Source organism: Saimiri boliviensis, chromosome 17 (genome assembly GCF_048565385.1).
Source record: "Saimiri boliviensis isolate mSaiBol1 chromosome 17, mSaiBol1.pri, whole genome shotgun sequence".
Classification (NCBI taxonomy): domain Eukaryota; kingdom Metazoa; phylum Chordata; class Mammalia; order Primates; family Cebidae; genus Saimiri; species Saimiri boliviensis.
The window spans coordinates 64,759,768-64,785,877 of record NC_133465.1 but is presented as its reverse complement, the minus strand read 5'-3'; the positions used below and the strand labels follow the sequence as shown (position 1 = coordinate 64,785,877).

At 50.7% G+C, this 26,110-nt stretch overlaps 2 protein-coding genes across 8 annotated transcripts in view; one reads left to right on the top strand and one right to left on the bottom strand.

The window, feature by feature from the left end:
• ARMC7 (armadillo repeat containing 7) overlaps window positions 1–22,195 on the bottom strand; it is a 38,963-nt gene extending 16,768 nt beyond the window's left edge. Inside the window, exons 1-4 of one of the 6 annotated variants that reach the window (XM_074388958.1) lie at window positions 21,792–22,195; window positions 21,565–21,708; window positions 5,189–7,123; window positions 1,063–1,243 (exon numbers count right to left, since the gene is read on the bottom strand). In XM_074388958.1, coding sequence (XP_074245059.1) covers window positions 6,762–7,123; window positions 21,565–21,708; window positions 21,792–21,882 — 597 coding nt within the window. In that variant the 5' untranslated portion in view covers window positions 21,883–22,195 and the 3' untranslated portion in view covers window positions 1,063–1,243; window positions 5,189–6,761. Of the gene's footprint in view, window positions 1–1,062; window positions 1,244–1,285; window positions 1,732–5,188; window positions 7,124–15,969; window positions 16,263–17,684; window positions 17,698–21,564; window positions 21,709–21,791 lie in introns of those variants that run through there. The other 5 variants (XM_074388960.1, XM_074388959.1, XM_003931746.4 and 2 more) reach the window with 5 other exon arrangements.
• On the top strand, window positions 3,372–4,942 carry NT5C (5', 3'-nucleotidase, cytosolic). Of its 2 annotated transcripts, XM_003931743.4 has the most exons (5): window positions 3,390–3,653; window positions 3,915–4,015; window positions 4,099–4,159; window positions 4,335–4,449; window positions 4,554–4,942. In XM_003931743.4, the coding sequence occupies exons 1-5, from the start codon at window positions 3,480–3,482 to the stop codon at window positions 4,706–4,708; spliced, it is 606 nt and encodes a 201-aa protein (XP_003931792.3). In that variant the 5' UTR covers window positions 3,390–3,479; the 3' UTR covers window positions 4,709–4,942. The 2 variants fall into 2 exon arrangements, with proteins under 2 accessions (XP_074245058.1, XP_003931792.3); XM_074388957.1 differs by lacking the exon at window positions 4,335–4,449 and having other exon boundaries at window positions 3,372–3,653.
• Window positions 22,196–26,110: the final 3,915 nt, after the last annotated feature.

Here is a 26,110-nt window from a genome sequence, read left to right as displayed (position 1 = left end):
ATTCAACATCCTTAAAGAAAAGAACTTTCAACCCAGAATTTCACATCCAGCCAAGCTAAGCTTCACATGCGAAGGAAAAATAAAGTTTTTTGTGAACAAGCAAGCACTCAGAGATTTCATCACCACCAGGCCTGCTTTGCAAGAGCTTCTGAAAGAACCACTACACATATGAAAGGAACAAACAGTATCAGCCTTTCTAAAAAAATTATCAAAAAGAGCATCAATATAATGAAGAATTTATATCAACTAATGGACAAAATAGCCAGCTAATGACAGTATTAAACTCACATATATTATTATTAATTCCAAATTTAAATTGACTAAATCCCCCAATCCAAAGACAGGCAATTTGAATAAAAAACTAAAACCCATCAGTATGCTGCATCCAGATCCATCTCACATTCAAGGATACACAAAGACTCTAAACAAGGGATGGAGAAAGATTTACCAACCAACCAGAGAGCTAAAATAAATAAATAAAAAACAGAAGTTACAATTAAGCAACAAAGATCAAAAGAAGCAAAGAAGGACATTACATAATGATAAAAGGATCAATGCAACAACAAGAAGAGCTAAAGATCCTAAATATATACGCACCCAATATAGGAATACCTAGACATACAGGACTTATAAAGAGACTTAGACTCCCACATAATAATAGTGGGAGACTTCAACATTAATATTAGACAGATCAATGAGACAGAAAATTAACAACGATATTCAGGTCTTGAACTCAGATCTGGAACAAGTAAATGTAATTAACATTTATAGAACTCTCCACTTTAAATATACAAAATATACACTCTCATCAGTACCACATCATATCAATTTAGAGGTTTAAATGAAATCTTGGTTGGCTCCTTGTTTGTTATTCTCTTCCCTCATTTTCTTTCATGTCTCCATTATTGAGGACAATTGTAGGCATACCCATATTTAGACTGCATTCTAGCCTGGGCAATAAAGCAATACCCCCATCCTCTCTCCCTCTTCCTCTTTCTCTTTCTTCCTCTTCTTTATAAAAAAAAAAAAAAGAATTTGCTGATCCCCAGCACTGACACCTACCCCTTTTTCCCACCGTGGTTTCACACTGGAGGACTCATTGACCTCGGTCACTGCTGCCATCTTTTATTCTTACCTCCTTCCTGTGTGTCAAGAAGCAAACATAGGCTTAGATCAAGTAGTCTTTGAAGCATCCATCCATCCACCCCATCCATCCGTCCACCCATCCATCCATCCCATCTATCTGTAAAAAAAAAAAAAAAAAAAAAAAAAAAAAAAAAGAATGAATAAAATTATTTTCTTTCAATGTCTATATACAGTTTTTCAGACTAAGTTATTAGGTCATAAATATTTATCAGGTTGTTTAGACCTAATTAACAAATAGCACTGGTAGGTATTTCTTTTGCTCTAGGGACAGGGCACTGAAAAATTTACCAAGACTCTAAGAGAGCCACAAACAAAAAAAATTGAGTAATTTTGGACCAAGATATAAATATGCATGAGAGCATGAGAAAAACTGAGGGATAGGAAATAAAACTTCTATTGGTGATGAATACACAAGGTACTAGAAATCAAGGGGCATATGGCAGCGGGTATAAAAATGCCAGCTAATCCTTGAGGTAGGCCTTTTCTATGGCAGCATCATGACAGGAATAGTGATACATGGCTTCCAGGACATCTCTCACTTTTGCTCCACATTATTGGCGGATGTCACGGGTCCATTTGGACATACTTAAAAAAAAAAAAAAAGAAAAAGAAAAAAAAATCAGGTGGGTGTGATGACACACGCCTGTAGTCCCAGACACTCAGGAGGCTGAGGTGGGTGGATCACTTGAGCCCATGAGCTGGAGGCAACCAAGACCACTGCTGCACTCCAGCCTGGGTGATAGAGCAAGAGCCTATCTCAGAGTCTTTTCCAACTTTACATATGTGGGGATTTCTCCCCACCAGCAGCAGTTCTGCAGTGGATACCAGCTAGTGTCCTCCAACTTTTTTTTCTTTTAAGATGTTGTCTCATTCTGTCGCCCAGGTTGAAGTGTAGTGGCATGATCTCTACTCACTGCAACCTCTGCCTCTCAGGTTCTAGCAATTCTCCTGCCTCAGCTTCCCAAGTAGCTGGGACTATAGACACCTGCCACCATACCCAGCTAATTTTTGTATTTTTAGTAGAGATGGGATTTTGCCATGTTGCCCAGGCTGGTGTTGAACTCCTGACCTCAAGTGATCCGCCTGCTTGGACTTCCCAAAGTGCTGGGAGTACAGGCATGAGCCACCATCCTGGCCCTCCAATTCAATTCTGACAATCATCTACCTAGAGATAGCTTAGATTCCACAGGTTGAGGGCTCAGTCCCCAAGAATGCTTCCCCTTGAAATAAGTCGCAAGTCTGGACCTCCGAAATGCCTGCGTATCTATGAGTTGTATGCATGTTGACTTGAGACCTTCTTAGACTGTTTTTGCGATGCTTCTGTTACATGTATTTGGAAGCAGTGGGCTGGTGAGATGGGCCACTTAAATCTGTGTTTATAATTTTGGCACCCCCTCCCCTCACAGGGCCTCCCTCTGTCACCCAGGCTGGACCGCAGTGGCAGGATGAAGGTTCAGTGTAGCAACTTCCTGGTCTCAAGGGATCCTCCCGCCTCAGGCTCATGAGTAGCTGGGACCACAGGCATGCACCACTATATCCAGCTTATTGATTTACTGTAGCGGCAGGGTCTCCCTATGTTGCTCAGGCTGGTCTTGAACTCCTGGGCTCAAGTGATCTGCCTGGGCCTCCCAGGATGCTGGGATTACCAGCCTGAGCCACTGTGCCTGGCTTTATAGTTTGTAGGTAAATAGATTTTGGTAGAGTCAGGAAGTTTCATGAAATCCACAAAAAGGAGAGTCAAATTTATCAGTTAAGCATTTTCTACACGGGGGTAGAAGTCTCTCTCTCTTCGCCAGGCTGGCGATTCTCCTGCCTCAGCCTCCCGAGTAGCTGGGATTACATGCATGCGCCACTGTGCCCAGCTAATTTTTGTATTTTAGTAGAGATGGGAGTTTCTCCTTGTTAGTCAGGCTGGTCTCGAACTCCGGACTTAAGGTGATCGTCTGCCTCCGCCTACCAAAGTGCTGGATTACAAGCGTGAGCCACCGCGCTTCCCGGTATTTCAGGGCATCTCTTTGCTGCACCCCTGGAAGGTCGGTCCCCGACTAGTAATGTGGGGTACATTTGCTGTAAACTGGGAGGCAGCTGATGGGGACAAAGGCTGAGTACCAGAAGCGCAGGGTCAGAAAAAGGCCCCTTAGAGCCGTGCCTGTACCCTAACCCTAGGAAGGCCTCACATAACCGCAGGGCCAGCTGCGCGGGCACCAGTCTACCAGCGTTCTATGCAAATAAACTCGGCGGCTCCGGAAGCGGCGCTCCCTTCCCCTTTCTCCCTCCCCGCGCTTCCGGCTGGGCTGGTGCCCCCACGAGCCCGCAGTCCCGGCCTGGCGGTGATGGCGCGGCGCGTACGCGTGCTGGTGGACATGGACGGCGTCCTGGCTGACTTCGAGACCGGCCTCCTGCGGGGCTTTCGCGACCGTTTCCCCAGGGAGCCGCATGTGCCGCTGGAGCAGCGCCGCGGCTTCCTGGCCCGCGAGCAGTACCGCGCCCTGCGGCCCGACCTGGCGGTAGGGGGCGCGGGGTCCCCACCTGGGCGGGGCCACCCACTTCGGTGTGAATGGAGCAGAGCTCTCACCCCAGCACCCGCGGGCAGCGCACCCTGGGGAGGAGCCTGTGGGCGCATGCCCCTGAGCGAAGCCCCCTCCGCAGCCCTGAGCCCTGAGCCCGGAGCCCGGAGCTCCTAGGAGGCTCCCTGCGAGTCTTCGAGTCCTCGCTGGAGCTGGATCTGCCAGAGGCAGAAACCGGGACCCAGATCTCTTGTCTTTCAGGACAAAGTGGCCAGTGTGTACGAAGCCCCAGGCTTTTTCCTGGACCTGGAGCCCATCCCGGGGGCCTTGGACGCCGTGCGGGAGATGAACGACCTGCCGGAGTAAGGAGGGCGAGGGCGGGCGGAGGCCTGGGTGGGCTTCGGGCTCCCGGCTCCCAGCAGTGACCACGTCCTCCTCCTCGCAGCACGGAGGTCTTCATCTGCACCAGCCCCCTGCTGAAGTACGACCACTGTGTGGGTGAGAAGGTGTGGCTGCCCGGTCCCCCACCGCACATGGAGCTGCCTAAATCCTGATTTTAAAAAGAAACTACCAGAAACCAGAAGGGTGGGGGTGGGGCTCTCAAGGGCTTACGCCCCACTCCTTGCCCCTGAATTCCGGCTCCCATCAGGCCCTACTGACAGACCTGTGTCTCCTACACAGTACCGCTGGGTGGAGCAGCACCTGGGGCCCCAGTTCCTAGAGCGAATTATCCTGACAAGGGACAAGACGGTGGTCTTGGGGGACCTGCTCATTGATGACAAGGACACAATTCGAGGTTGGATCCGTCATCCTTGGCAGCCTCCAGGCCTCTGGCCTACCTGGAGTAGGGAGAGGGAGTAAAAATAACCAGATGACAGCGAGCTGCCTTTCCTGTCCTAGGCCATGAGGAGACCCCGAGCTGGGAGCACATCTTGTTCACCTGCTGCCACAATCGGCACCTGGTCCTGCCCCCCACAAGGAGACGGCTGCTCTCCTGGAGTGACAACTGGAGGGAGATCTTGGACAGCAAGCGAGGAGCTGCACAGCAGGAATGAGAGGGACGCCGCGGCAGCGGCTGGAGCTGAAGGAAGGGCAGGCCCGCAGGGGCCACCGCAGAGCCGAGTCAGGGTGGCATCGTGCTGGTACCTCTGGTCCCGTGGAATGGAGCAGGCAGACACCGTAATCTCTGTGCTGCCAGGCCACGGGCCCAGCCCCTGGACCCTGGCTGGCATGCAAATAGAGTGGGAAAACTAGTCGGGACCCTTTTAATAAAAGACCTTGGCTTTCTAGTCTTCTAGGACCCTTTATTTGGGAGTGTAAAGGGACAGGCTCCCTGGGTGGGTGCTGATGAACCCTGCCCTCCCCTCTGAGTCCAGTGGCCCCTGAGTCTGCCCCATTTCCATGCCCATGTGGATACCATTCCTGTAGCATTTGCCATTCCTGGGCCATCTAAGGGATCAGCTTTGAGGGGGTACACAAGAGGCAAGGACCCCCCATTTTCCCTGAGCTCCAGCTTTCCATCGGGTCCCACGTACCTTCTGTTGTTGACCAGGGCGCACCAAGGACGCAGAGCCACATCCTCTATGTTGCTGTCTCTTCCTGTCTCCCTTGAGAACCATTCTTTCGCTGCGTCCCTGATGCTCTCACGAGATATACTTCTGGGGTAGGGGCTCCCCATCACTGAGTATGACAGCGGAGGAGGGCGCGGGGGGAAGGTGCAGCTCCCCGCAGTCCTGCCTCTACTCCGATGTGTCACCACTCGCATGGCCTTTTCTTTTTTTTTGTTTTTTTTTTTTTTTTTTTGAGACGGAGTTTTCGCTCTTGTTAACCCAGGCTGGAGTGCAATGGCACGATCTCGGCTCACCGCAACCTCCGCCTCCTGGGTTCAGGCAATTCTCCTGCCTCAGCCTCCTGAGTAGCTGGGATTACAGGCACGCGCCACCATGCCCAGCTAATTTTTTGTATTTTTAGTAGAGACGGGGTTTCACCATGTTGACCAGGCTAGTCTCGATCTCTTGACCTCGTGATCCACCCGCCTCAGCCTCCCAAAGTGCTGGGATTACAGGCTTGAGCCACCGCGCCCGGCTCGCATGGCCTTTTCTTGATGCCTGATGGCCATGTTAAGTCACCGGGCTGTGTCACTCAAGGGCAGGGACCCCATCTTCATCTTGGAGTCTCTTACCCGGTGCCTGGCAGAAAGCAGGGCTGGGCAGACGATTCATGCTGGGCCACAGGTTATCCAGGTTGGCATCCCCACACCCAAATGCCCGGCCTGGAGAGCCCCTGGGGGAGGTATCCATCCTCCACAGCCCTCAAGGGGGCACCACACCTTCCCAGGGTGAGATCCTTTCACCATGAGGCATCTGTCCCGGAAAACTACTCCGGACACTTCTGTTAAGGTTAATCCCTTATTTCCTGCTATGACGGTAGCTCTCTTAAGCCTCAGTCTCAGTTGCTGAGAACACTCCTGCAAAGCCTCTGGGTCCAGGAATGTGGCTTTTTTTTTTTTTTTTTGAGATACAGTCTTGTTCTGTCACCAGGCGCCAGGCTGGAGTGCAGTGGTGCAGTCTCGGCTCACTGCAACCTCTGCCTCCCGGGTTCAAGCATTTCTCCTGCCTCAGCCTCCCGAGTAGCTGGGATTACAGGCGTGTGCCACTGTGTGCCTGGCTAATTTTTGTATTTTAGTAGAGACAGGGTTTCACCATGTTGGCCAGGATGGTCTCGATCTCTTGACCTTGTGATCCGCCTGCCTCGGCCTCCCAAAGTGCTGAAATTACAGGTGTGAGCCACTGCGCCTGGCTACATAGCAGCTGCTTACAACACTGCCTGGCAGTGGTGGCACTGGACATAGGGTTGAGTGCAGGCCTATGGAAGCAGCTCCAGTTTCTTCATGTATCTCTGAGTCTGACTTCCTTAACTGGCAGGATGTGTTCCTTAACTGAATGGCATTTCATCACAGTGTAACTACCTGTCCTGCTGAAAGAATTCGCCTTTCCAATGGCCGAAAAGGCACCATTTGGGCAGCATGTCCTCCCCCTGTGCCCTGTGTCCACACCAGGCCCATGGTCTCCAGCAGTAGGAGTGCTATAGTCTTGAGGTTTCCATGGATCAGCGCTGCTGTGGGGACACGCTCCTAGGCATTGGGATACCCAGGGCAGAGTGCGCTTGCCGGCTGCGGGCCTCGGCCACCTGGCTTGGGGAGCAGAAGTCCTCCAGGAAGATCTGCGCCAGGTTCCGGAGCCTGGCACTGGCTGAGAGGGAGAAGCGTAGCATGCACTGCACCACGGGTGCGGCGGTCAGCTCTGGGGGGCAGCAGGGGCCCGGTGTGCCCAGGTGTATGAGCGTGGTGATGGCGGACAGCACCGTCTCCTCGTTGGGGCTGGACAGGCAGTTGATGATGAGAGGGATGCCTCCTGCCTGCAGGATGTGTTCCTTGTTGGCTCTGTCTGGGCACAGGTTGCACAGGCCTCCTGTGGGAGAACAAGGAAGAGTCTGTATGCTGTAGCCCTAGCCTTCCTCCCAGCTCCCCAGCCCATGAGCCCCAGGAAGGGACCCAGGCCAGAGAGAAGCTTGCCCCAGTACAAGGGATCCAAAGCCCATTCCGGCCTCCTGCCCTCTCAAGCTTTCAGAAACGCCTGCCTGCCTGCTCCAGCCTGCCACAGCCCAGCCTTCTGATAGTGGGCACAAATCCCTTTCCTTCTCAGTTCAATGGCTGATATGCTTTTTTCCCTTTCTTTTTTTTGAGACGGAGTTTCGCTCTTGTTACCCAGGCTGGAGTGCAATGGCGCGATCTCGGCTCATCGCAACCTCCACCTCCTGGGCTCAGGCAATTCTCCTGCCTCAACCTCCGGAGTAGCTGGGATTACAGGCATGCGCCACCGTGCCCAGCTAATTTTTTGTATTTTTAGTAGAGACGGGGTTTCACTATATTGACCAGGATGGTCTCGATCTCTTGACCTTGTGATCCACCCGCCTCGGCCTCCCAAAGTGCTGGGATTACAGGCTTGAGCCACCGTGCCCGGCCTTTCCCTTTCTTAAATGTAAAAAAGTAAAACAGGGCCGGACGCGGTGGCTCAAGCCTGTAATCCCAGCACTTTGGGAGGCTGAGGTGGGTGAATCATCTGAGGTCAGGAGTTCAAGACCAGTCTGACCAACATGGTGAAACTCCATCTCTACTAAAAATACACGTGGTGGTGCGTGCCTGTAATCCCAGCTACTTGGGAGGCTGAGGAAGGAGAATCTCCTAAACCGGGGAGGCAGAGGTTGCAGTGAGCTGAGATTGTGCCACTGCACTCCAGCCTGGGTAACAGAACAAGACTGTTTCAAAAATAAATAAATAAAATAAAAAACTAAAACAAAATCTACAATGTGTCGTCACCCTAGAACACTTTTTTTTTTTTTTGAGACAGAATCTCTCTCTGTAGCCCAAGTTGGAGTGCAGTGGTGCAATCTCAGCTCACTGCAACCTCTGCCTCCCGGTTTCAAGCGATTCTTCTTCCTCAGCCTCCCGAGCATCTGGGACTACAGGTGCTTACCATCATGCCCAGCTAACTTTTTGTATTTTTTAGTAGAGACGGGGTTTTACCATGTTAGCCAGGATGGTCTTGATCTCCTGACCTCATGATCTGCCCGCCTCCACCTCCCAAAGTGCTGGGATTGAGCCACAGCACTTTGGGATGAGCCACAAGTGCCTGGCCAAGCAGGAGAATTTCTAAGCAGAAAGACATGTGACCCAGGATCAGTAAGAGGAAGAGATATGGGGTAGCCACCCCACGCTCTGTGCCAGGCAGATCCAGTGAGGATCTCAGCACTGCCACTGAGGACCAGGTGACCAGAGCCAGCTATTCAATTTCTGTAAGCCTTGGTTACTTCACCAGTAAAACTGGCACAGAAATGAAATGATGTGATTAGCACATCTTGTTTGGACACACAGGTGACGTGGAGTAAGCATCCACCTGTTCAGAGCCCAGAGGTTGGCAGTACCAGACCTGCAGCCCTCACATACAGAATAGTGCCAGCACATACATGCAGAGTTTATCAATGAGAAAGTAAGTGCCCATGTAGCCAGCATCGAGGTGATCCATAAGCCTTCGCATGTGCCTTTCTGATCCAATCCTCTCCCTCCCTCAGAGACACACACCTTCCTGGTTACACTGAATTACTATAGACATCATTTGCTAAATATTATGTTTGTAAGATTGCTGCATGCAACTGCAGATTTCAGTTTCGTTGCTAAATAGTAGAAATATACCATGATGCCGGGCGCGGTGGCTCGAGCCTGTAATCACAGCACTTTGGGAGGCCGAGGCGGGTGGATCACAAGGTCGAGAGATCGAGACCATCCTGGTCAACATGGTGAAACCCCGTCTCTACTAAAAATACAAAAAAATTAGCTGGGCATGGTGGCGCATGCCTGTAATCCCAGCTACTCAGGAGGCTGAGGCAGGAGAATTGCCTGAACCCAGGAGGCGGAGGTTGCGGTGAGCCGAGATCGCGCCATTGCACTCCAGCCTGGGTAACAAGAGCGAAACTCCGTCTCAAAAAAAAAAAAAAAAAAAAAAAAAAGAAATATACCATGATGTCAGTATCCATTCTCCTGCTGACCCCAGTTTGGGACCGTTACAGACAGTACTGCTAGTGGTGTTTCGCTGTATGTGCATGCACCCTAGTCCTGTGGATTGAAGTGCTAGGTCATGGGGTGCGCCTACTATCTTCAACTTTTTTTTTTTTTTTTTTTTTTTTTGGAGACAGAGTCTCGCTCTGTTGCCAGGCTGGAGTGCAGTGGCATGATCTTGGCTCACTGCAATCTCTGCCTCCTGGGTTCAAGCAATTCTCCTGCCTCAGCCTCCTCAGTAACTGGGACTAGAGGCACGCACCACCATTCCCAGCTAATTTTTGTATTTTTTAGTAGAAATGGGGTTTCACCATGTTGGCCAGGATGGTCTCCATCTCTTGACCTCATGATCTGCCTGCCTCGGCCTCTCAAAGTACTGGGATTACAGGCGTGAGCCACTGCGCCTGGCCTATCTTCAACTTATTACTATTATTATTATTATTATTATTATTTTGAGACGGAGTTTCGCTCTTGTTACCCAGGCTGGAGTGCAATGGCGCGATCTCAGCTCATCGCAACCTCTGCCTCCTGGGTTCAGGCAATTCTCCTGTCTCAGCCTCCTGAGTAGCTGGGATTACAGCCACGCACCACCATGCCCAGCTAATTTTTTGTATTTTTAGTAGAGACGGGGTTTCACCTTGTTGACCAGAATGGTCTCGATTTCTTGACCTCGTGATTCACCCACCTCGGCCTCCCAAAGTGCTGGGATTACAGGCTTGAGCCACCGCGCCCGGCCCTATTATTTTTTGAGATAAGAGTTTCACTCTGTCCCTTAGGCTGGAAGTGCAGTAGCACAATCTTGGCTCACTGCAACCTCCACTGTTGAGCTCAAGCAATTTTCCTGCCTCAACCTCCCAAGTAGCTGGAATTACAGGCATTGATCGACTTATGACCTATGCAACTTACGACCATTCGACTTTACAACCACAATTGATAGCCACGACTGCTCTGCGTCTGGCAGTGCAAACATTGCCCAGCTGGGCGTACGACAGTGTGGACCAGCTTCCGGCAGCACTACCATCTCCGCGTGCACCATTTCAACTGTTATCCCAGACTCGGTACAGCAATTTGTGTTTTGTGTCTTGGATATTTTTCATCAAACCCCTCCCAAGATGTCTACCAAGAGGAATTGCCAATAAAATGTTTCATACATGTTTATATATTTTGATATGTTTTGCAATTGGGAAAATGTTTCCTATGGTATTTTTTACACCTGTATTTTGTATTTTTGTATGCACCTGTATTTTGTAATTTTGTATGTTTTGCAAATATTAAACCAGTTGTACTGGTAATGCAGTGTTTTACTTAAACCTGACGAATGTAAAAATAAGAAACAAAATGGTGTAGAGATGATACAAATGGCATAAAATGAACAAAGAAAATTATGATATATAATAATGAAAGAAAATTATGATAAAATATGACTTAAAGATTTTTATAGGCTGGGCGCGGTGGCTCAAGCTTGTAATCCCAGCACTTTGGGAGGCCGAGGCGGGTGGATCACGAGGTCGAGAGATCAAGACCATCCTGGTCAACATGGTGAAACCCCGCCTCTACTAAAAAAAATACAAAAAATTAGCTGGGCATGGTGGCGCGTGCCTGTAATCCCAGCTACTCAGGAGGCTGAGGCAGGAGAATTGCCTGAACCCAGGAGGCGGAGGTTGCGGTGAGCCGAGATAGCGCCATTGCACTCCAGCCTGGGTAACAAGAGCGAAACACCGTCTCAAAAAAAAAAAAAAAAGATTTTTATAACATCATTTCACAGTACGGTACATATAGCCTACTCAACTTACGATCAAATCGTGTTACGACCGGTCCGTCGGAACCAATCGTGGTCGTAAGTCGAGCACTAGCTGTACACACATGCACCACCATGCCTGGCTAATTTTTTTTCCTGTATTTTTAGTAGAGATGGTTTTCACCATGTTAGTCAGTCTGGTTTCAACTCCTGACCTCAAATGATCCACCCACCTTGACCTCCCAAAGTGCTGGGATTACAAGCATGAGCCCACCATGTCCAGCCCAAAGTACTGTTTTCCAAAGAGGCTGGTAAGGAATTATTTACCAGCCTTTATCAGAACACCACTACCATCTGGTGGCAGCTACATGTATTGCAGGAAATAGGACACAGGAAACAGATTAACCTGAATTCTGGGAGGCCACCTTCTTAAACTCTGTTTTAGTAACAAAACTGCTAAATATTCTACGATATTCTAGGATTCAAACAGTTTTCGTGAAAGTAGAAAATTATCTCCTGATTCCTTCATATCTTCATACAGCATCTAGGATGGTGCAGGTAGGTACACAGGACATCTAAGAGTCAGTCAATGGCGCCGTGGGCAGACCCTCCCAGTAGAATTCCAAAGGCTACCAATACTTTCATTTAGGACTTGAACTCAGAATTATTTCATTCAATGACTATTTACTGAGATCCTGGCTTTACATCTGGTTTCCATAATTCATCCGCCTCCCATCCATCACCCCAAACAAGGGCAGCTCTGACAGATTCAGAGGCCTTGTGGGCAGGTCTGGTTCAGGTGGGCGTGTGGTAAGCACATGGTGTGCACTGGACGGGCATCCAGAAGAGGCAGCTTTTACTTCAACAGCACCCAAACAAGAGCCCTGGACCCTGGGCAGAAAAGGCAGCCAGAAGCACAGGGAAAGGGTCAATAAGCTAGTTCCACAATTGTTCTCAATGGGCAAACCCACAAAAGGCCAAGAAAGGGGCTGGAGACAACCCATGCATGTTCTCCATGATTACTATAAACGGGTCCTTCCTCATAGCTGTGGCTGTGCCTATGCGGGCAATTGAGAGGAAGCCACAGGAGAAAGGGACCCCCGCATAGAGACGATGGTTAGCGAGGCCAGGCTGCTGCTGGCGAGTGGTTGCTGCCACCGCAGGTCTACTGCCACTGCTGATGGGAACATCCTGGTCCAGACTGAAGCCCTGGCTGACATCGAGTTAGAATGGGGATCTCTCAGGCCGGGCGCGGTGGCTCAAGCCTGTAATCCCAGCACTTTGGGAGGCCGAGGCAGGTGGATCACGAGGTCGAGAGATCGAGACCATCCTGGTCAACATAGTGAAACCCTGTCTCTACTAAAAATACAAAAAACTAGCTGGGCGTGGTGGCGCGTGCCTGTAATCCCAGCTACTTAGGAGGCTGAGGCAGGAGAACTGCCTGAGCCCAGGAGGCGGAGGTTGCGGTGAGCCGAGATCGCGCCATTGCACTCCAGCCTGGGTAACAAGAGCGAAACTCCGTCTCGGAAAAAAAAAAAAAAAAAAAAAAAGAATGGGGATCTCTCTAGGGGCCTGCAGGGCCCTAAGCATGGAAACTCTTGAGTCCCTTCAAGAAATTCCAGGCACCTAGCCCTGAGAAGCAAATGACCAACTTGATAAGCAAGAAGGGCATTGTTAGCTTAAAACAATAGCCAAGGACATCAGGATCAGAGAATGTCTGCTTTCCCCAGAGAAACTAAAGATAACATCCTTTTTTTTTTTTTTTTTTTTTTTGAGACAGAGTCTTGCTCTGTTGCCCAAGCTGAAGTGCAGTGGCGTGATCTTGGCTCACTGTAACCTCTGCCTCGTGGGTTCAAGCAATTCTCCTGCCTCACCCTCCCGAGTGGCTGGAATTACAGCTGCCACTATGCCTGGCTTATTTTTCTATTTTTAGTAGAGACAGAGTTTCACCATGTTGGCCAGGCTAGTCTTGAACTTTTGAGCTCAATTGATCCACCCACCTCAGCTTCTCAAAGTGCTGGGATTACAGGCGTGAGCCACCGTGCCCAGACTAAAGATAACATCTTAACATAAGCCCCTGAGTTGCTTTTCAGAAACCTGGATCCCCACCAAATGGTTCCCCTGGCACTGAGACCGAAGATAAGGGGAACTGAAAATGGCACTCTGACCACTCTTTAGAGCAATTCTTTGTTCTAAATTTTTCCCTGAAGGGTCTGGAGGACACGCCCACAGGTCATAGCTAGCATTCTTTTTTGCTGATTCCAAATTTGTAAACAAAGCTTCACCTCCTTAACCAATCACAAATCAGAAAATCTTTGAAGCCACCTATGATCTGTGCCCCCATCCCTTGGAGACATCCTGCCTTTTTAGGCCAATATATAGCCTCTATGCGTTGATTTAAAACTTTGCCTATAGCCGGGCGCGGTGGCTCAAGCCTGTAATCCCAGCACTTTGGGAGGCCGAGGCACGTGGATCACGAGGTCAAGAGATCGAGACCATCCTGGTCAACATGGTAAAACCCCGTCTCTACTAAAAATACAAAAAATGAGCTGGGCATGGTGGCGCGTGCCTGTAATCCCAGCTACTCAGGAGGCTGAGGCAGGAGAATTGCCTGAACCCGCGAGGCGGAGGTTGTGGTGAGCCGAGATAGCGCCATTGCACTCCAGCCTGGGTAACGAGAGTCTCCAAAAACAACAACAACAACAACAACAACAAAAACCTTTGCCTATAATCTCTGGCTCCCTGCCTTTAAATACCCTTACCCATAAGACGTCTGGGAGTTTGGGTCTTAAGCATGAGCTGCCGGATTCTTCTTACTTGGCGCCCTGCAATAAAGGCCCCATTTGCAGCTGGGTGGTGGCTCATGCCAGTAATCTCAGCACTTAAGGAGGCTGAGATGAGCAGATCACCTTAAGTCAGGAGTTCAAGACCAGCCTGGCCAACATGGTGAAACCCTGTCTCTACTAAAAACACAAAAATTAGCTGGGTGTGGTGGCAGGTGCCTGTAATCCCAGCTACTCAGAGGCTGAGGCAGTGAGAATCACTTGAACCTGGGAGGCAGAGGTTCCAGTGAGAAGAGATCACGCCATTGCACTCCAGCCTGGGCAACAGGGTGAGACTCAGTCTCAAAAAAAAAAAGGCCTCACTTTCTTTCACGACAATTCCATCAGTAATTGCCTTAGTGTGCAGGGCGAGCAAATCATTTAGTTAGATTAACATCGGGCTTCCAGCCCTCACAAAGGAGGCAAAAGTCCTGGGCCAAAGAGCAGATCTCACTCAGAGCTGCTGTAGCAAAGCCAGCATGGAAGGGTGACTGTGGTGGCTGCAGGGACAGACGGAAGGAAGCCTGCATTCTCACCCTGGCCTGCCATAGCCAGACAAGGGGCAGTTGTCTGCAGGGCAGTTTCCTTATTGATAAAATGAGCAATTTGGAGTAAACTTTCTAGCTTTCATGCCACAATCCTAGGAATAGAACTCCTCTAAGGGAAGGAACGGGCCAAGGGAATAGCTGCTAGACTCTGAGTGCTTTGGGTTTCAGTCTCAGGTCTGGAACTCTTTAAACCTTTGCCAGCCCGCTGAACGTCCCTAAGCTTCAGAGTCCTCACTGGAAAGCAGGCGGTACAAGCACATCTACTTCAGTACTACCTCTGGTGCACAGGAAGCAAGCGCCTGGTACGCAGTGGGAGCTCCTATGTGTGAGCCAGTGCCATCCATGCTGGGGGTACAATAGCACTGGGCCTGCAGCCAGGTTCTCCTCACCTAACACTGCCTGGGCACGCTCTGGGAGGCTGAGGATCGGCGTTCTTGTCATTCCGTGATGTTTTTCTGTGATGAAGGTAAGAGTCCCTGGAGCAGATTATCTGATCCCACTTCACCCCTCTGGGAGAAGGGGCAACTGCTCATCCTCAAAGCGTTTTGGGTATCATTTGTCTTTGGGTGGCAACCAAGGGGATCCTGTCTACAGCTGCAGACACTACCTCTAAAAAAGCACTGTGTATAATCCTAGCACTTTGGGAGGCTGAGGAGAGCAGATCACCAGGTCAAGAGTTCGAGACCAACCTGGCCAACATGGTGAGACCCCCGTCTCTAATAAAAGCACAAAAATTAGCCTAGGCAACAGAGCAAGACTCCGTGTAAAAAAAAAAAAAAAAAAAGAGCACTGTGGTGTTTCAATTTAATTCTCAAGTGATGTGAGGCAGCTACTGGCACTCTCATTTGACAGATTATTGGAGGAGAGAGCGCCCACACCCAGATGCCTGCCTGACCCCAAAGCCCAGCTCTCATCCCATTCACTGTGCTGCTTGCCAACAAGCAGATACTGATTTTGTTTGTTTTTGTAGGGACAGGGTCTTGCTATGTTGCCTAGGCTGCTCTCTCCAATTCCTGGGAGCTCAAGTGATCCTCTTGCTTCAGGTTCCCAGAATGCTGGGATTATAGGCATGAACCACCAAGCCCAACCAAGCAGACACTGGTTTTTTTTTTTTTTTTTTTGAGAGGGAGTCTCGCTTTATCACCCAGGCTGGAGTGCAATGGCGTGATCTTGGCTCACTGCAACCTCTATCTCCTGGGTTCAAGTGATTCTTCTGCCTCAGCCTCTGAGTAGCTGGGTGTGTGCCACCACGCCCAGCTGATTTTTGTATTTTTGGTAGAGACAGAGCTTCGCCACGTTGGTCAGGCTGGTCTCGAACTCCCGACTTAAAGTGATTCAACTACCTCGGCCTCCCAAAGTGCTGGGATTACAGGCATGAGCCACTGCGCCCAGCCTGGTTTTGGATCTGTGAGCCACTGCCATGGGCAATCTGACCCAGCTCTCCACTCTGCCAGTCACGGCAGAACAAACCCTGCTCGGGGTGCTGCGTCACGTCATGGCCGGACTCCACACCTATGAAGTGAAGTTTCCCTACCTTTCCTTCCGCTTCTCTCCTCCTCCCTAGGCCAAAAGGCCTAAGCATTCAAGCCACGCAGACAGAAGCAAGGCAGGTTGCTGCCCTCAGGGAGATCACAATCTCAGGGCTGCCACAGGGGATAAAAGACTCAACGCTCCGGAGTGCAGCACAGCACAGAGCCTCCTCCAGCTGTAGCAGTGTAAGTGCCCGTGAGGGATCCCCACCCCAAGACACTAACAGAAAGAGAAACGAGGGCACCAGCTCTCGTTCTCAGTCATGCATAATAAATACAAGAGAAACTTCCTCTGCAGAGGGTCCCACTGAGGGATTCGATGCTGAGAAAGCTACTGTGCTTGGGATGGGGGATCTTGCTCTGGCAGAAGGAGGAAGAGAAAAAAAGGAGGAAAAAATGGTTGGGAAAAGTAAAGCTGGTCATAATGATCCTAAGAATTCTAGATAAAGTGCCTGCACAGAGACACACCCACGCTTCTGCTCCCACAGCAGCCAGCAAGGCAGGCAAGGCAGGTCAGGAAACGATGCTCAGAGAAGGGACGGGACTCAGCTGCTAGGAATCAGCTGAGAAGTGGAGACGCTGGGACCGAGGACACCAGGATCGGGGCTCAGTCCTCCACGTCGGGAAGCTGCCCAGGGTAGCAAGAACCTATGCCAGGGCCACGCCGCCCCCATAGCTCAGTGGACCCGGACCTCAGGATGCCCCTGTCCTGAGAAAGTTGCTTCCTGACAATTTCCTGAGAAATTACAGCACAAAAGACTCCGATTGGTAAACACTTTTTGGGGCGACTGCTCTTTGACTTTCGCCAATTTTTCTCTAGGGTCAGCGGCTTGATTTGGAGGAGCTCTATCGCCCCCTGGTGGAGGTTTAGCCACATGCTTCTGCAGGGGCCACAGCCACCATTCAGATGGCAGCAGCTGTGGGGCAGAGGCACAAAAAGGGAGGGGATGGAAGACCAATCTGGATAACACAGTTGAGACCCTGTCTTGACAAAAATTAAAAAAAAAAAAAAAATATATATATATATATATATACACACACACACACACATATATATTAGCCGGGCATGACCTGTAGTCACAGCTACTCGGGAGTCTAAGGGTGGGAAGATTGCTTGAGCCCAGGAGTTCAAGTTCATGGTGAGCTATGATCATACCACTGCACTCCAGCCTGGGTGACAGAGGGGGACCCTATCTTTAAAAAAAAAAAAAAAAAAAAAAAAAAGGCCTTTCCTCAGCTGCTGCCAAGGTGCTTGGTCCTTCCAAGGAAGCTAAGGCCGTGTTGGGGTGAGGCCCTCACTTCATCCGGCAATTAGCACCGCGTCTGGCAGCGCCAGCCCCACACTCAGCCACACCATGGCCTGTCTCCAAGCTCACCTGCATCTACTTGGTCCTCATTCTGCACGATGATGAGGTGACCATCATGGAGGATAAGATCAATGCCCTCGCCGGGCGCGGTGGCTCACACCTGTAATCCCACCTGCCTAGGCAGGTGGATCACAAGGTCAAGAGATCAAGACCATCCCGGTCAACATGGTGAAACCCCATCTCTACTAAAAATACAAAAAATTAGCTGGGCATGGTGGCACATGCCTGTAATCCCAGTTACTTAGGAGGCTGAAGCAGGAGAATTGCCTGAACCCAGGAGGCGGAGGTTGCGGTGAGCCAAGATTGCGCCATTGCACTCCAGCCTGGGTAACAAAGCGAAACTCCGTCTCAAAAAACAAAACAAAACAAAACAAAAAATGCCCTCATTAAAGCAGCTGGTGTAAATGTTGAACCTTTTTGGCCTGGCTTGTTTGCAAAGGCCACGGCCAATGTCAACAATGGGAGCCTCATCTGCAATGTAGGGGCTGGTGGACCTGCTCCAGCAGGAGGTCCTGCCTCTCTACTGCTGCTGCTCCAGCTGAGAAGAAAGTGGAAGCAAAGAAAGAATCTGAGGAGTCTGATGGTGACACAGGCTTTGGTCTTTTTGACTAAACCTCATTTATAATACGTTTAATAAAAAGCTGAACTAAAAAAGAAAAAATAAACAATAAAGAGGTGTTTTTTTTTGTTTTTTTTTTTTGAGATGGAGTCTCACTCTGTTGTCCAGGTTGGAGTGCAGTGGCATGATCTTGGCTCACTGCAACCTCTGCCTTCTGGGTTCCTGTCTCAGCCTCCCAAGTAGCTGGGACTACAGGCATGTGCCACGATGCCCAGTTAATTTTTTATTTTTAGTAGAGACAGGGTTTCACGATGTTGGCCAGGCTGGTCTCGAACTCTTGACCTTAGGTGATCCTCCCTCCTCAGCCTTCCAAATTGTTGAGATTATAGGCATGAGCCACCACACCCCGCCTAAAGAGATTTAAGATAACTGATGTAATGACTTCCTTCCAATGAGTATAATATGTAAAGAGGGGAAAGAAAGAGTAATTTCACAGTGGAGAAGCCTGGTGACATTTCAGCCAGCTGATCAGGCACATGTTGCCCAGGCTGGAGTGCAGTGGCTATTCACAGGTGCAATCGGAGCACACTACAGCCTCAAACACCTGGGCTCAAGCGATCCCCCTGAGTATCTGGGACTACAGGTGGGCACTGTGTATGGCTTGAAAAAGGAATTTTTGTCCTTTCTCAAAGTTTTGTTTGCTTAAACTATTTCCCATGGCCTAGATCTAAGCCCCTGCAAGCTCTGGTGCCGCTGCGCTCTCTAAACGCTTTTTGTGCCATTCTCCACTTCACTACAACGATCCTGCCACATCAGCTTTCCTTCTGGCTCCTTCCTGTTTTAAGGCCTTTCCCCATGCCATGTCCCCACTAAAATGCCTTTCCCACGATGGCCAAGACTGAAGTAGCCCCCACCTTCCACTGTTGTCTCTCATTACTCTTATTTATTTCCTTCTGAGCATCATCTTTATTGTTTGCTCATCACCTGTCCCCACTACTAGAATGTAAGCTCCTGGAGGAAAAAGACCTTCCTCTAACTTGTTCACCATACCCCAGCATTTAGAACAGTAGCTTGCTTATACAGTATGTGCCCAATAAATATCACCCAGTGAATAACTCAGTAGGTCTTTTTTTTTTTTTTTTTTTTTTTGTGTGACGGAGTTTCGCTCTTGTTACCCAGGCTGGAGTGCAATGGCGCGATCTCGGCTCACCGCAACCTCCGCCTCCCGGGTTAAAGCAATTCTCCTGCCTCAGCCTCCTAAGTAGCTGGGATTACAGGCACGTGCCAACATGCCCAGCTAATTTTTTGTATTTTTAGTAGAGACGGGGTTTCACCATGTTGACCAGGATGGTCTCGATCTCTTTTTTTTTTTTTTTTTTTTTTTTTTTTTATGAGAGGGAGTTTCGCTCTTGTTACCCAGGCTGGAGTGCAATGGCGCGATCTCGGCTCACCGCAACCTCTGCCTCCTGGGTTCAGGCAATTCTCCTGCCTCAGCCTCCTGAGTAGCTGGGATTACAGGCATGTGCCACCATGCCCAGCTAATTTTTAGTATTTTTTAGTAGAGACGGGGTTTCACCATGTTGACCAGGATGGTCTCGATCTCTTGACCTCGTGATCCACCCGCCTCGGCCTCCCTAAGTGCTGGGATTACAGGCTTGAGCCACCGCGCCCGGCCTCAGTAGGTCTTAAGATCACAACTACAGAAGCCATAAGTTACAGACTGCAAGCCATCTCGACTTCTCTTGATATGAAAACACTAAATATGAGTTATTTTTCTTTTTGAGACAGGATCTTGTTCTGTCACCCAGGCTAGACTGCAGTGGCCCAATCCTAGCTCACTGCAGCCTCGACCTCCCAGGCTCAAGCAATCCTCCCACCTCTGCCTCCCAAGTAGCTGAAACACCATGCCAGGCTATTTTTTTTTTTTTTTTCTTTGAGACAGAGTTTCGCTCTTATTGCCCAAGCTGGAGCTGGAGTGCAATGGTGTGATCTTGGCTCACTGCAATCTCTGCCTCTGGGGTTCAAGTGATTCTCCTGTCTCAGCCTCCAGAGTAGCTGAGATTACAGGCACCCCCCAACCATGTCCAGCTAATTTTTGTGTTTTTAGTAGAGATGGGGGTTTCAGTGTTAGCCAGGCTGGTCTCAAACTTCTGACCTTGTGATCTGCCCACCTCAGCCTCCCAAAGTGCTGGGATTACAAGTGTGAGCCACCACAACCAGCTGACAGGCTAACTTTTGTAATTTCTTTTTTTTTTTTTTTAAATAGCAGAGACGGGGTTTTGCCATGTTGCCCATGCTGGCCTTGAACTCCGGGACTCAAGGGATCTGCCTGCTTCAGTCTCCCAAAGTGCTGAGATTACAGGTTTGAGCCACCTCTCCTGCCTGAAATTGTTGGTTTTGTTTTTGTTTTTGTTTTTTTTCCAGATGGAGTCTCACTGTTGCCCAGGCTGGAGAGCAATGGTGCCAACTGGGCTCACTGCAACCTCCACCTACTGGGTTCAAGCAATTCTCCTGCCCCAGCCAGTCAAGAAGCTGGGATTACAGGTGCCCACCACCATGCCCAGCTAATTTTTGTATTTTTAGTTACCTACAGGGTTTCATCTTGTTGGCCAGGCTGGTCTCAAACTCCTGACCTCAGGTGATCTGTCCACCTCAGCTTCCCGAAGTGCTGGGATTACAGGTGTGAGCCATTGTGCCAGGCCAAAAAATTGCTTTTATATTTTATTTTTTTGAAAGGGAGTCTTGCTCCCATTGGGCAGGCTGGAGTGCAATGGCATGATCTCAGCTCACTGCAACCTCCACCTCCAGGGTTCAAGCCATTCTCCTTTTTCAGCCTCCCAAGTAGCTGGGATTGCCTCCAGGATATGCCACTACATCCAGCTAATTTTTGTATTTTTAGTAGAGGGTTTCGGCATGTTGGCCAGGCTAGTCTCAAACTCCTGAGCTCAGGTGATCCTCCAGCCTCAGCCTCCCAAAGTGCTAGGATAGGTGTGAGCCACCGCGAAGTGGCTGAAATTGCTCTTTTTAAGACATCTTTTTTGGGCTGGGCATGGTAGCTCATGCCTGTAATCCCAGCACTTTGGGAAACCAAGGCAGGTGGATCACCTGAGGTCAGGAGTTCAAAGCCTCATCTCTTCTAAAAATACAAAAATTAGCCAGGCATGGTGGTGGGCACCTGTAATCCCAGCTACTGAGGAGGCTGAGACAGGAGAATCACTTGAACCTGGGAGGCGGAGCTACTTGGATCCCAGCTACTCCGGAGGTTGAGACTGAAGAATCACTTGAACCTGGGAGGCGGAGGTTGCAGTGAGCCGAGATCTTGCCACTGCACTCCAGCCTGAGGAACAAGAGTGAAACTGTCTCAAAACAAAACATCTTTTTTTTTCGAGACGTGGTCTCGCTCTGTCGCGCAGGTTAGAGTGCAGTGGCGCAATCTCAGCTCACTTTGGCCTCTGCCTCCCAGACTCACGCAATCCTCCTGCTTCAGTCTCCATGGGCCTATAGGTGCACACCACGGTGCGCGGCTAACTTTTGCATTTTTAGTAGAGACGCGATTTTGCCATGTTGCCCAGGCTGGTCTCAAACTCCTCAGCTCAAGTGATCCGTCTGCCTCAGCCTCCCAAAGTGCTGGGATTACAGGCGTGAGTCACCACGCCTGGCCCCAACGACCCAATTCTAACTCACTTATCTCACCCCGGCCCATTAGACATCTAGGGAACCGGCCCCGCCCTTACCAATAGCAAACTCCACGAGGGTCTCATTCTCCTCCGACAGCGAATCGAGAAATAAATCCGGGACCTGCAGCTGCCGCAGATACTCGAAGTTGTTGGGGTCATAAGCGAAGTTGGCGAGGTTGGCGAGGACTTGCTCCTTGGCGTCTGCAACGGGAAAGCGGCACTGGAGCCAGGTCCGAGCGGCGGTCACAGCAGACCCTGCCCCCTGGCCCCACCGTGGCTCTCACCTTGGCTCTGGGTCTCCTGGAATTCCGTGACCAGCGCCTGCAGGAATCCCAGCCGCCCGACGTGGGGGTCCACTTTCGGCTTCTGGGCCATGGCTGGTGTGGCCGAGGACCCCCAGGGACGGGCGAGACGGTGGGAAAAGTGCAGGGGGAAAGCCCAGCGAGAGCTTCACCTGCCCTCCACCTGTGTGGAGAGGGAAGGCGGGAGGCGGCAAACGGGTTTCTTTTCAGATTCCACAGTAGTTTGCAGCTGGAAATGGGATGTGGGAGACTGCGCGGGGTCTCAGAATCCTGTAGGAGTTGGGTTTGAAAGTCGAAATTCGGCCGCGGGAGACGAGGAACAGTCTGCGTGTGAGGCTTGCGGAGGAGACGCCAGCGCCGGGTCGCGGGCTCCCGGGGTCTGTTCCGAGCTCCCAGCGGAAGCCTCGCTGTCTCCGCCCTTAATGAGGCGGAAGGGGCGGGGCCAGTGCGGAAGGGCGGGTCCGGGGCGGGGCCGCCGACGAACTCCTTGGCGCGCGTACTTCGCGCGGTTACGTTTTTACTGGATGCGGAAGCCGGTCAGCCTGGGCTGCAGCCAGCTGCGAGCGGCTTCGCTGAGACAGGTGCGGGCGTGGGTGGGTTTACTGCGAGGAGCAGCCTAGTTTCCCATATCTCGTTTCCAGCTGCAAATTACTGCAAAATCTGAACGTAAGAAAGAAACCCACTTGCTGCCCCAGCAGATAGGAGGGCGGGTGAGGGCCTCGCTCGGCTTTCCCGCCCCACCTTTCCCTCTCTCCCTCCCATTCCCCGGGGTCCTCCGCCGCCCCGACGTGGCCCAGAAGGTGAGACGCCCACGTCGGGCGGCTGGAATTCCGCGAGGAGCAGCAGAATCTGCCAGAATCCATGTGGCAGGACGTCGAGGCAGAAGCACCTCCAGGGCCCCCACGGCTGGCGGGGGCGTGGCCCAGCCTCCTTGACCAGGTCGGCCCTTTGGAGCGCGGGCGTCAGCTGTCTGCGCCCCGCATCGATCCTTTGCCCCTTTTGCAAAAAGCCTGGCGACCCCGATACGCCCTCCATCCCAGCCCCGAGGTGGGTCCGCCACCTCTGGACAGAAATCAAGAGGACTGGGTTATGTCCTGGGGCTTTTCGTCAGTCGGGTGGACGGCGCGCGCCTGGGGCAGCACCGGGGAGCCGGAGGAGGAGCCTTGGATGTGGCCCTCTCAAGGGGGCTTTCAGGGCTTTCTGGATGCTGAAGCCCTTCGGCCTGTTCCCTCTCGGGGATTCTCAGGAAGCGGATGTGTGCTGGATTACTTGTGGTCACAGGGAACAAAGCACCAGGGAAGGAGGTGGCCTTGCCACACTCTGGTCATGTTTGACAATGTGGTATAGGTGGCTTAGGCTGTGCATGTCCCGAGAGTACAAGAGTGGAGTCACTTGCGTTAAAAAACAAAACCCAGAGATAGCATGGGGAGAAATGACAGATACAGGTGAGGGGACGGAAGACAGCAAACCACACTGCCATGTGTGTACCTATGCAACAATCTTGCATGTTCTTCACATGTACCCCAAAACCTAAAATGCAATAAAAAAAAAAAAAACCCAGCAGAGTCCAAGAAACCCACGACGAGAGAGTTCTCATGCGTAAATATCTGATAATCAAAACTATCACAAAGACTGCAAAAACCACCACGTTGTACAAAGGCCGTCACAAACTTGCACAAAACGTACTTCTGCACGGCCATCTGCCCAGCAACTGCCTGTCCAACCTTGAACTGGTCACCCTTGTTATGAATCCTTCTACCTAGCGATAATTATCTCAAAACAATTAGGTAATCCTAATTTTTCCCTTAAAGCCTTTGTCTTCCTTTACCTCCCTGAATACCCATATAGTTTACTATGCCATGCATATTACCATTGCAATGCCCTATGCCCAAAGAGATGGCATTTTCTTTGAGAGAGCCTGTTATTTAGGTTGACAAACGCAAGGACCATACCTGAAGCCCTGGGCCTGGATGAAGGCAGAGTGGCTGTCACAGTCCAGCCAGCTGCAGCCCCACTGGAAGCAAGCCCCACCTCTGAGGCTTCAGGTCCTTGCCATCAGCCCCTGCCCTATGCACACCGTCGGAGGCAGGAGTTTCAACTTTAGTCTGAGTGCTTAGGTCCCAGGACCCTCCCCAAAGCCCCTTGGCTTCTGTTGGGAGCCTCTGCAGCCTGGGAAGTACATCCTACCCCAAGGTGCCCAAGGGGTTTCTCTGCCTCTTGCTGGACAGAGCAGCAAAGGGGAGCCCATAAACGGAGGCAAGGATGGAAATAAGTTCATTTCCTCCCCGCCCAGGAACTGCCCCAGACCTTCTCTAGAGCAGGCGTCCCCAAACTTTTTACACAGGGGGCCAGTTCACTGTCCCTCAGACAGTTGGAGGGCCACCACATACTGTGCTCCTCTCACTGACCACCAATAAAAGAGGTGCCCCTTCCTGAAGTGCGGCGGGGGGCCGGATAAATGGCCTCGGGGCCACATGCGGCCCGCGGACGGTAGTTTGGGGACGCCTGCTCTAGAGGTTCGAAGGCAGTCAGCTAAGTGGGGACTGCAGAATCAGATGGGCCACTCCCATCCTCCTCCCTCACTGGTCTTCTCCCTTCTTAAGGCCTCAGGGAGGGGTCCTCCTTGGGGTAGAATTCTCAGCCCTTGGTAGGTCTTACCTCTGCCTAGTCTCTTGCACACAGTAGATACTTAATATTTATTGAAGGAATTCTGCCCAGAGATGATTGCCACTCTTGCCTAGGAGCAGGTGAGGTCAGTTTCCTATGCAGAACATTCATGATAGCCTTTTTTTTTTTGGCAGGGGGACAAGGTCTCATCACCCAGGCTGGAGTGCAGTGGTGTGATCACAGCTCACTGTGACCTTGAACTTCTTGGCTCAAGGGATCCTCCTACCTCTGCCTCCTGATTAGCTTGGACTACAGGCCTGTGCCACCACGTCCAGCTAATTTTTTTTTTTTTTTTTTTTTTGAGACGGAGTTTCGCCCTTGTTACCCAGGCTGGAGTGCAATGGCGCGATCTCGGCTCACCGCAACCTCCGCCTCCTGGGTTCAGGCAATTCTCCTGCCTCAGCCTCCTGAGTAGCTGGGATTACAGGCACACGCCACCATGCCCAGCTAATTTTTTGCACTTTTAGTAGAGATGGGGTTTCACCATGTTGACCAGGATGGTCTCAATCTCTCGACCTCGTGATCCACCCGCCTCGGCCTCCCAAAGTGCTGGGATTACAGGCTTGAGCCACCGCGCCCGGCGCTCGTCCAGCTAATTTTAAAACTTTTTGTAGAGATGGAGTTTTCCTTATGTTGCCCAGGCTGGCCTCTCAAGTGATCTCCCATCTTGGCCTTCCAAAGTGTTGGGATTATAGGCATGATCCACCACACTTAGCTTTCCCCCCACTTTCCTTATTTTTTTTGTAGAGATGGGGTCTCTATGTTGCCTAGCTGGTCTTCAAGTCCTGGTCTCAAGCGATACTCCTGCCCTGGCCTCCCAAAACGTTTTTATTGTTGTCTTTGTTTTTTTTTGAGGCTGAGTCTCATTCTGTCACCCTGGCTGAAGTACAGTGGCATGATCCCAGCTAACCGCAACCTCTGCCTCTTGGGTTCAAGCAATTCTTCTGCTTCAGCCTCCCAAGTAGCTGGGATTATAGGTGCTTGCCATCACACCTGGCTAATTTTTGTATTTTTAATAGAGTCATGGTTTTGCCATCTCAAACTCCATCTCAAACCTCAAGTGATCCACCCACCTTGGCCTCCCAAACTGCTGAGATTACAGGTGTGAGTCACCATGCCTGGCCTTTTCTTTTTCTTTTTGAGACGAAGTCTTGCTTCGCTGTGTCGCCAGGTTGGAGTGCAGTGGCGCTATCTCAGCTCACTGCAACCTCCACCTCCCAGGTTCAAGTGATTCTCCTGCCTCAGCCTCCTGAGTAGCTGGGATTACATGTGCACATTACCATCTCCAGCTGGTATCTGTTTTAAATGTTTTCAGGAATTGGGCCCTTTACGGGATGCACTCAAAACCCGGTGGATACTAGCACCAAAAGCACCTATCTACCAGCCCCAACTTCCTCCTTTCCCATTCCATTGAGATGGAGAAGACAGATCTGGAGAAGCACATGCAAGCACTCTCCTTTCAGAGCACGTGCTATTGATGGCAGCCAAGTGTAAGACTGGGTGGGGCGCCGGAAGGCAATGGGGTCTTCAGGACGATCACTGAGTCAGACTTTTCAACTGAAAGAGATGAGCTCATCCAGGCGAACCTCCTGTTTTCTTTTTAAAAATTAAATTAAATTTTATTATTTTGCCGT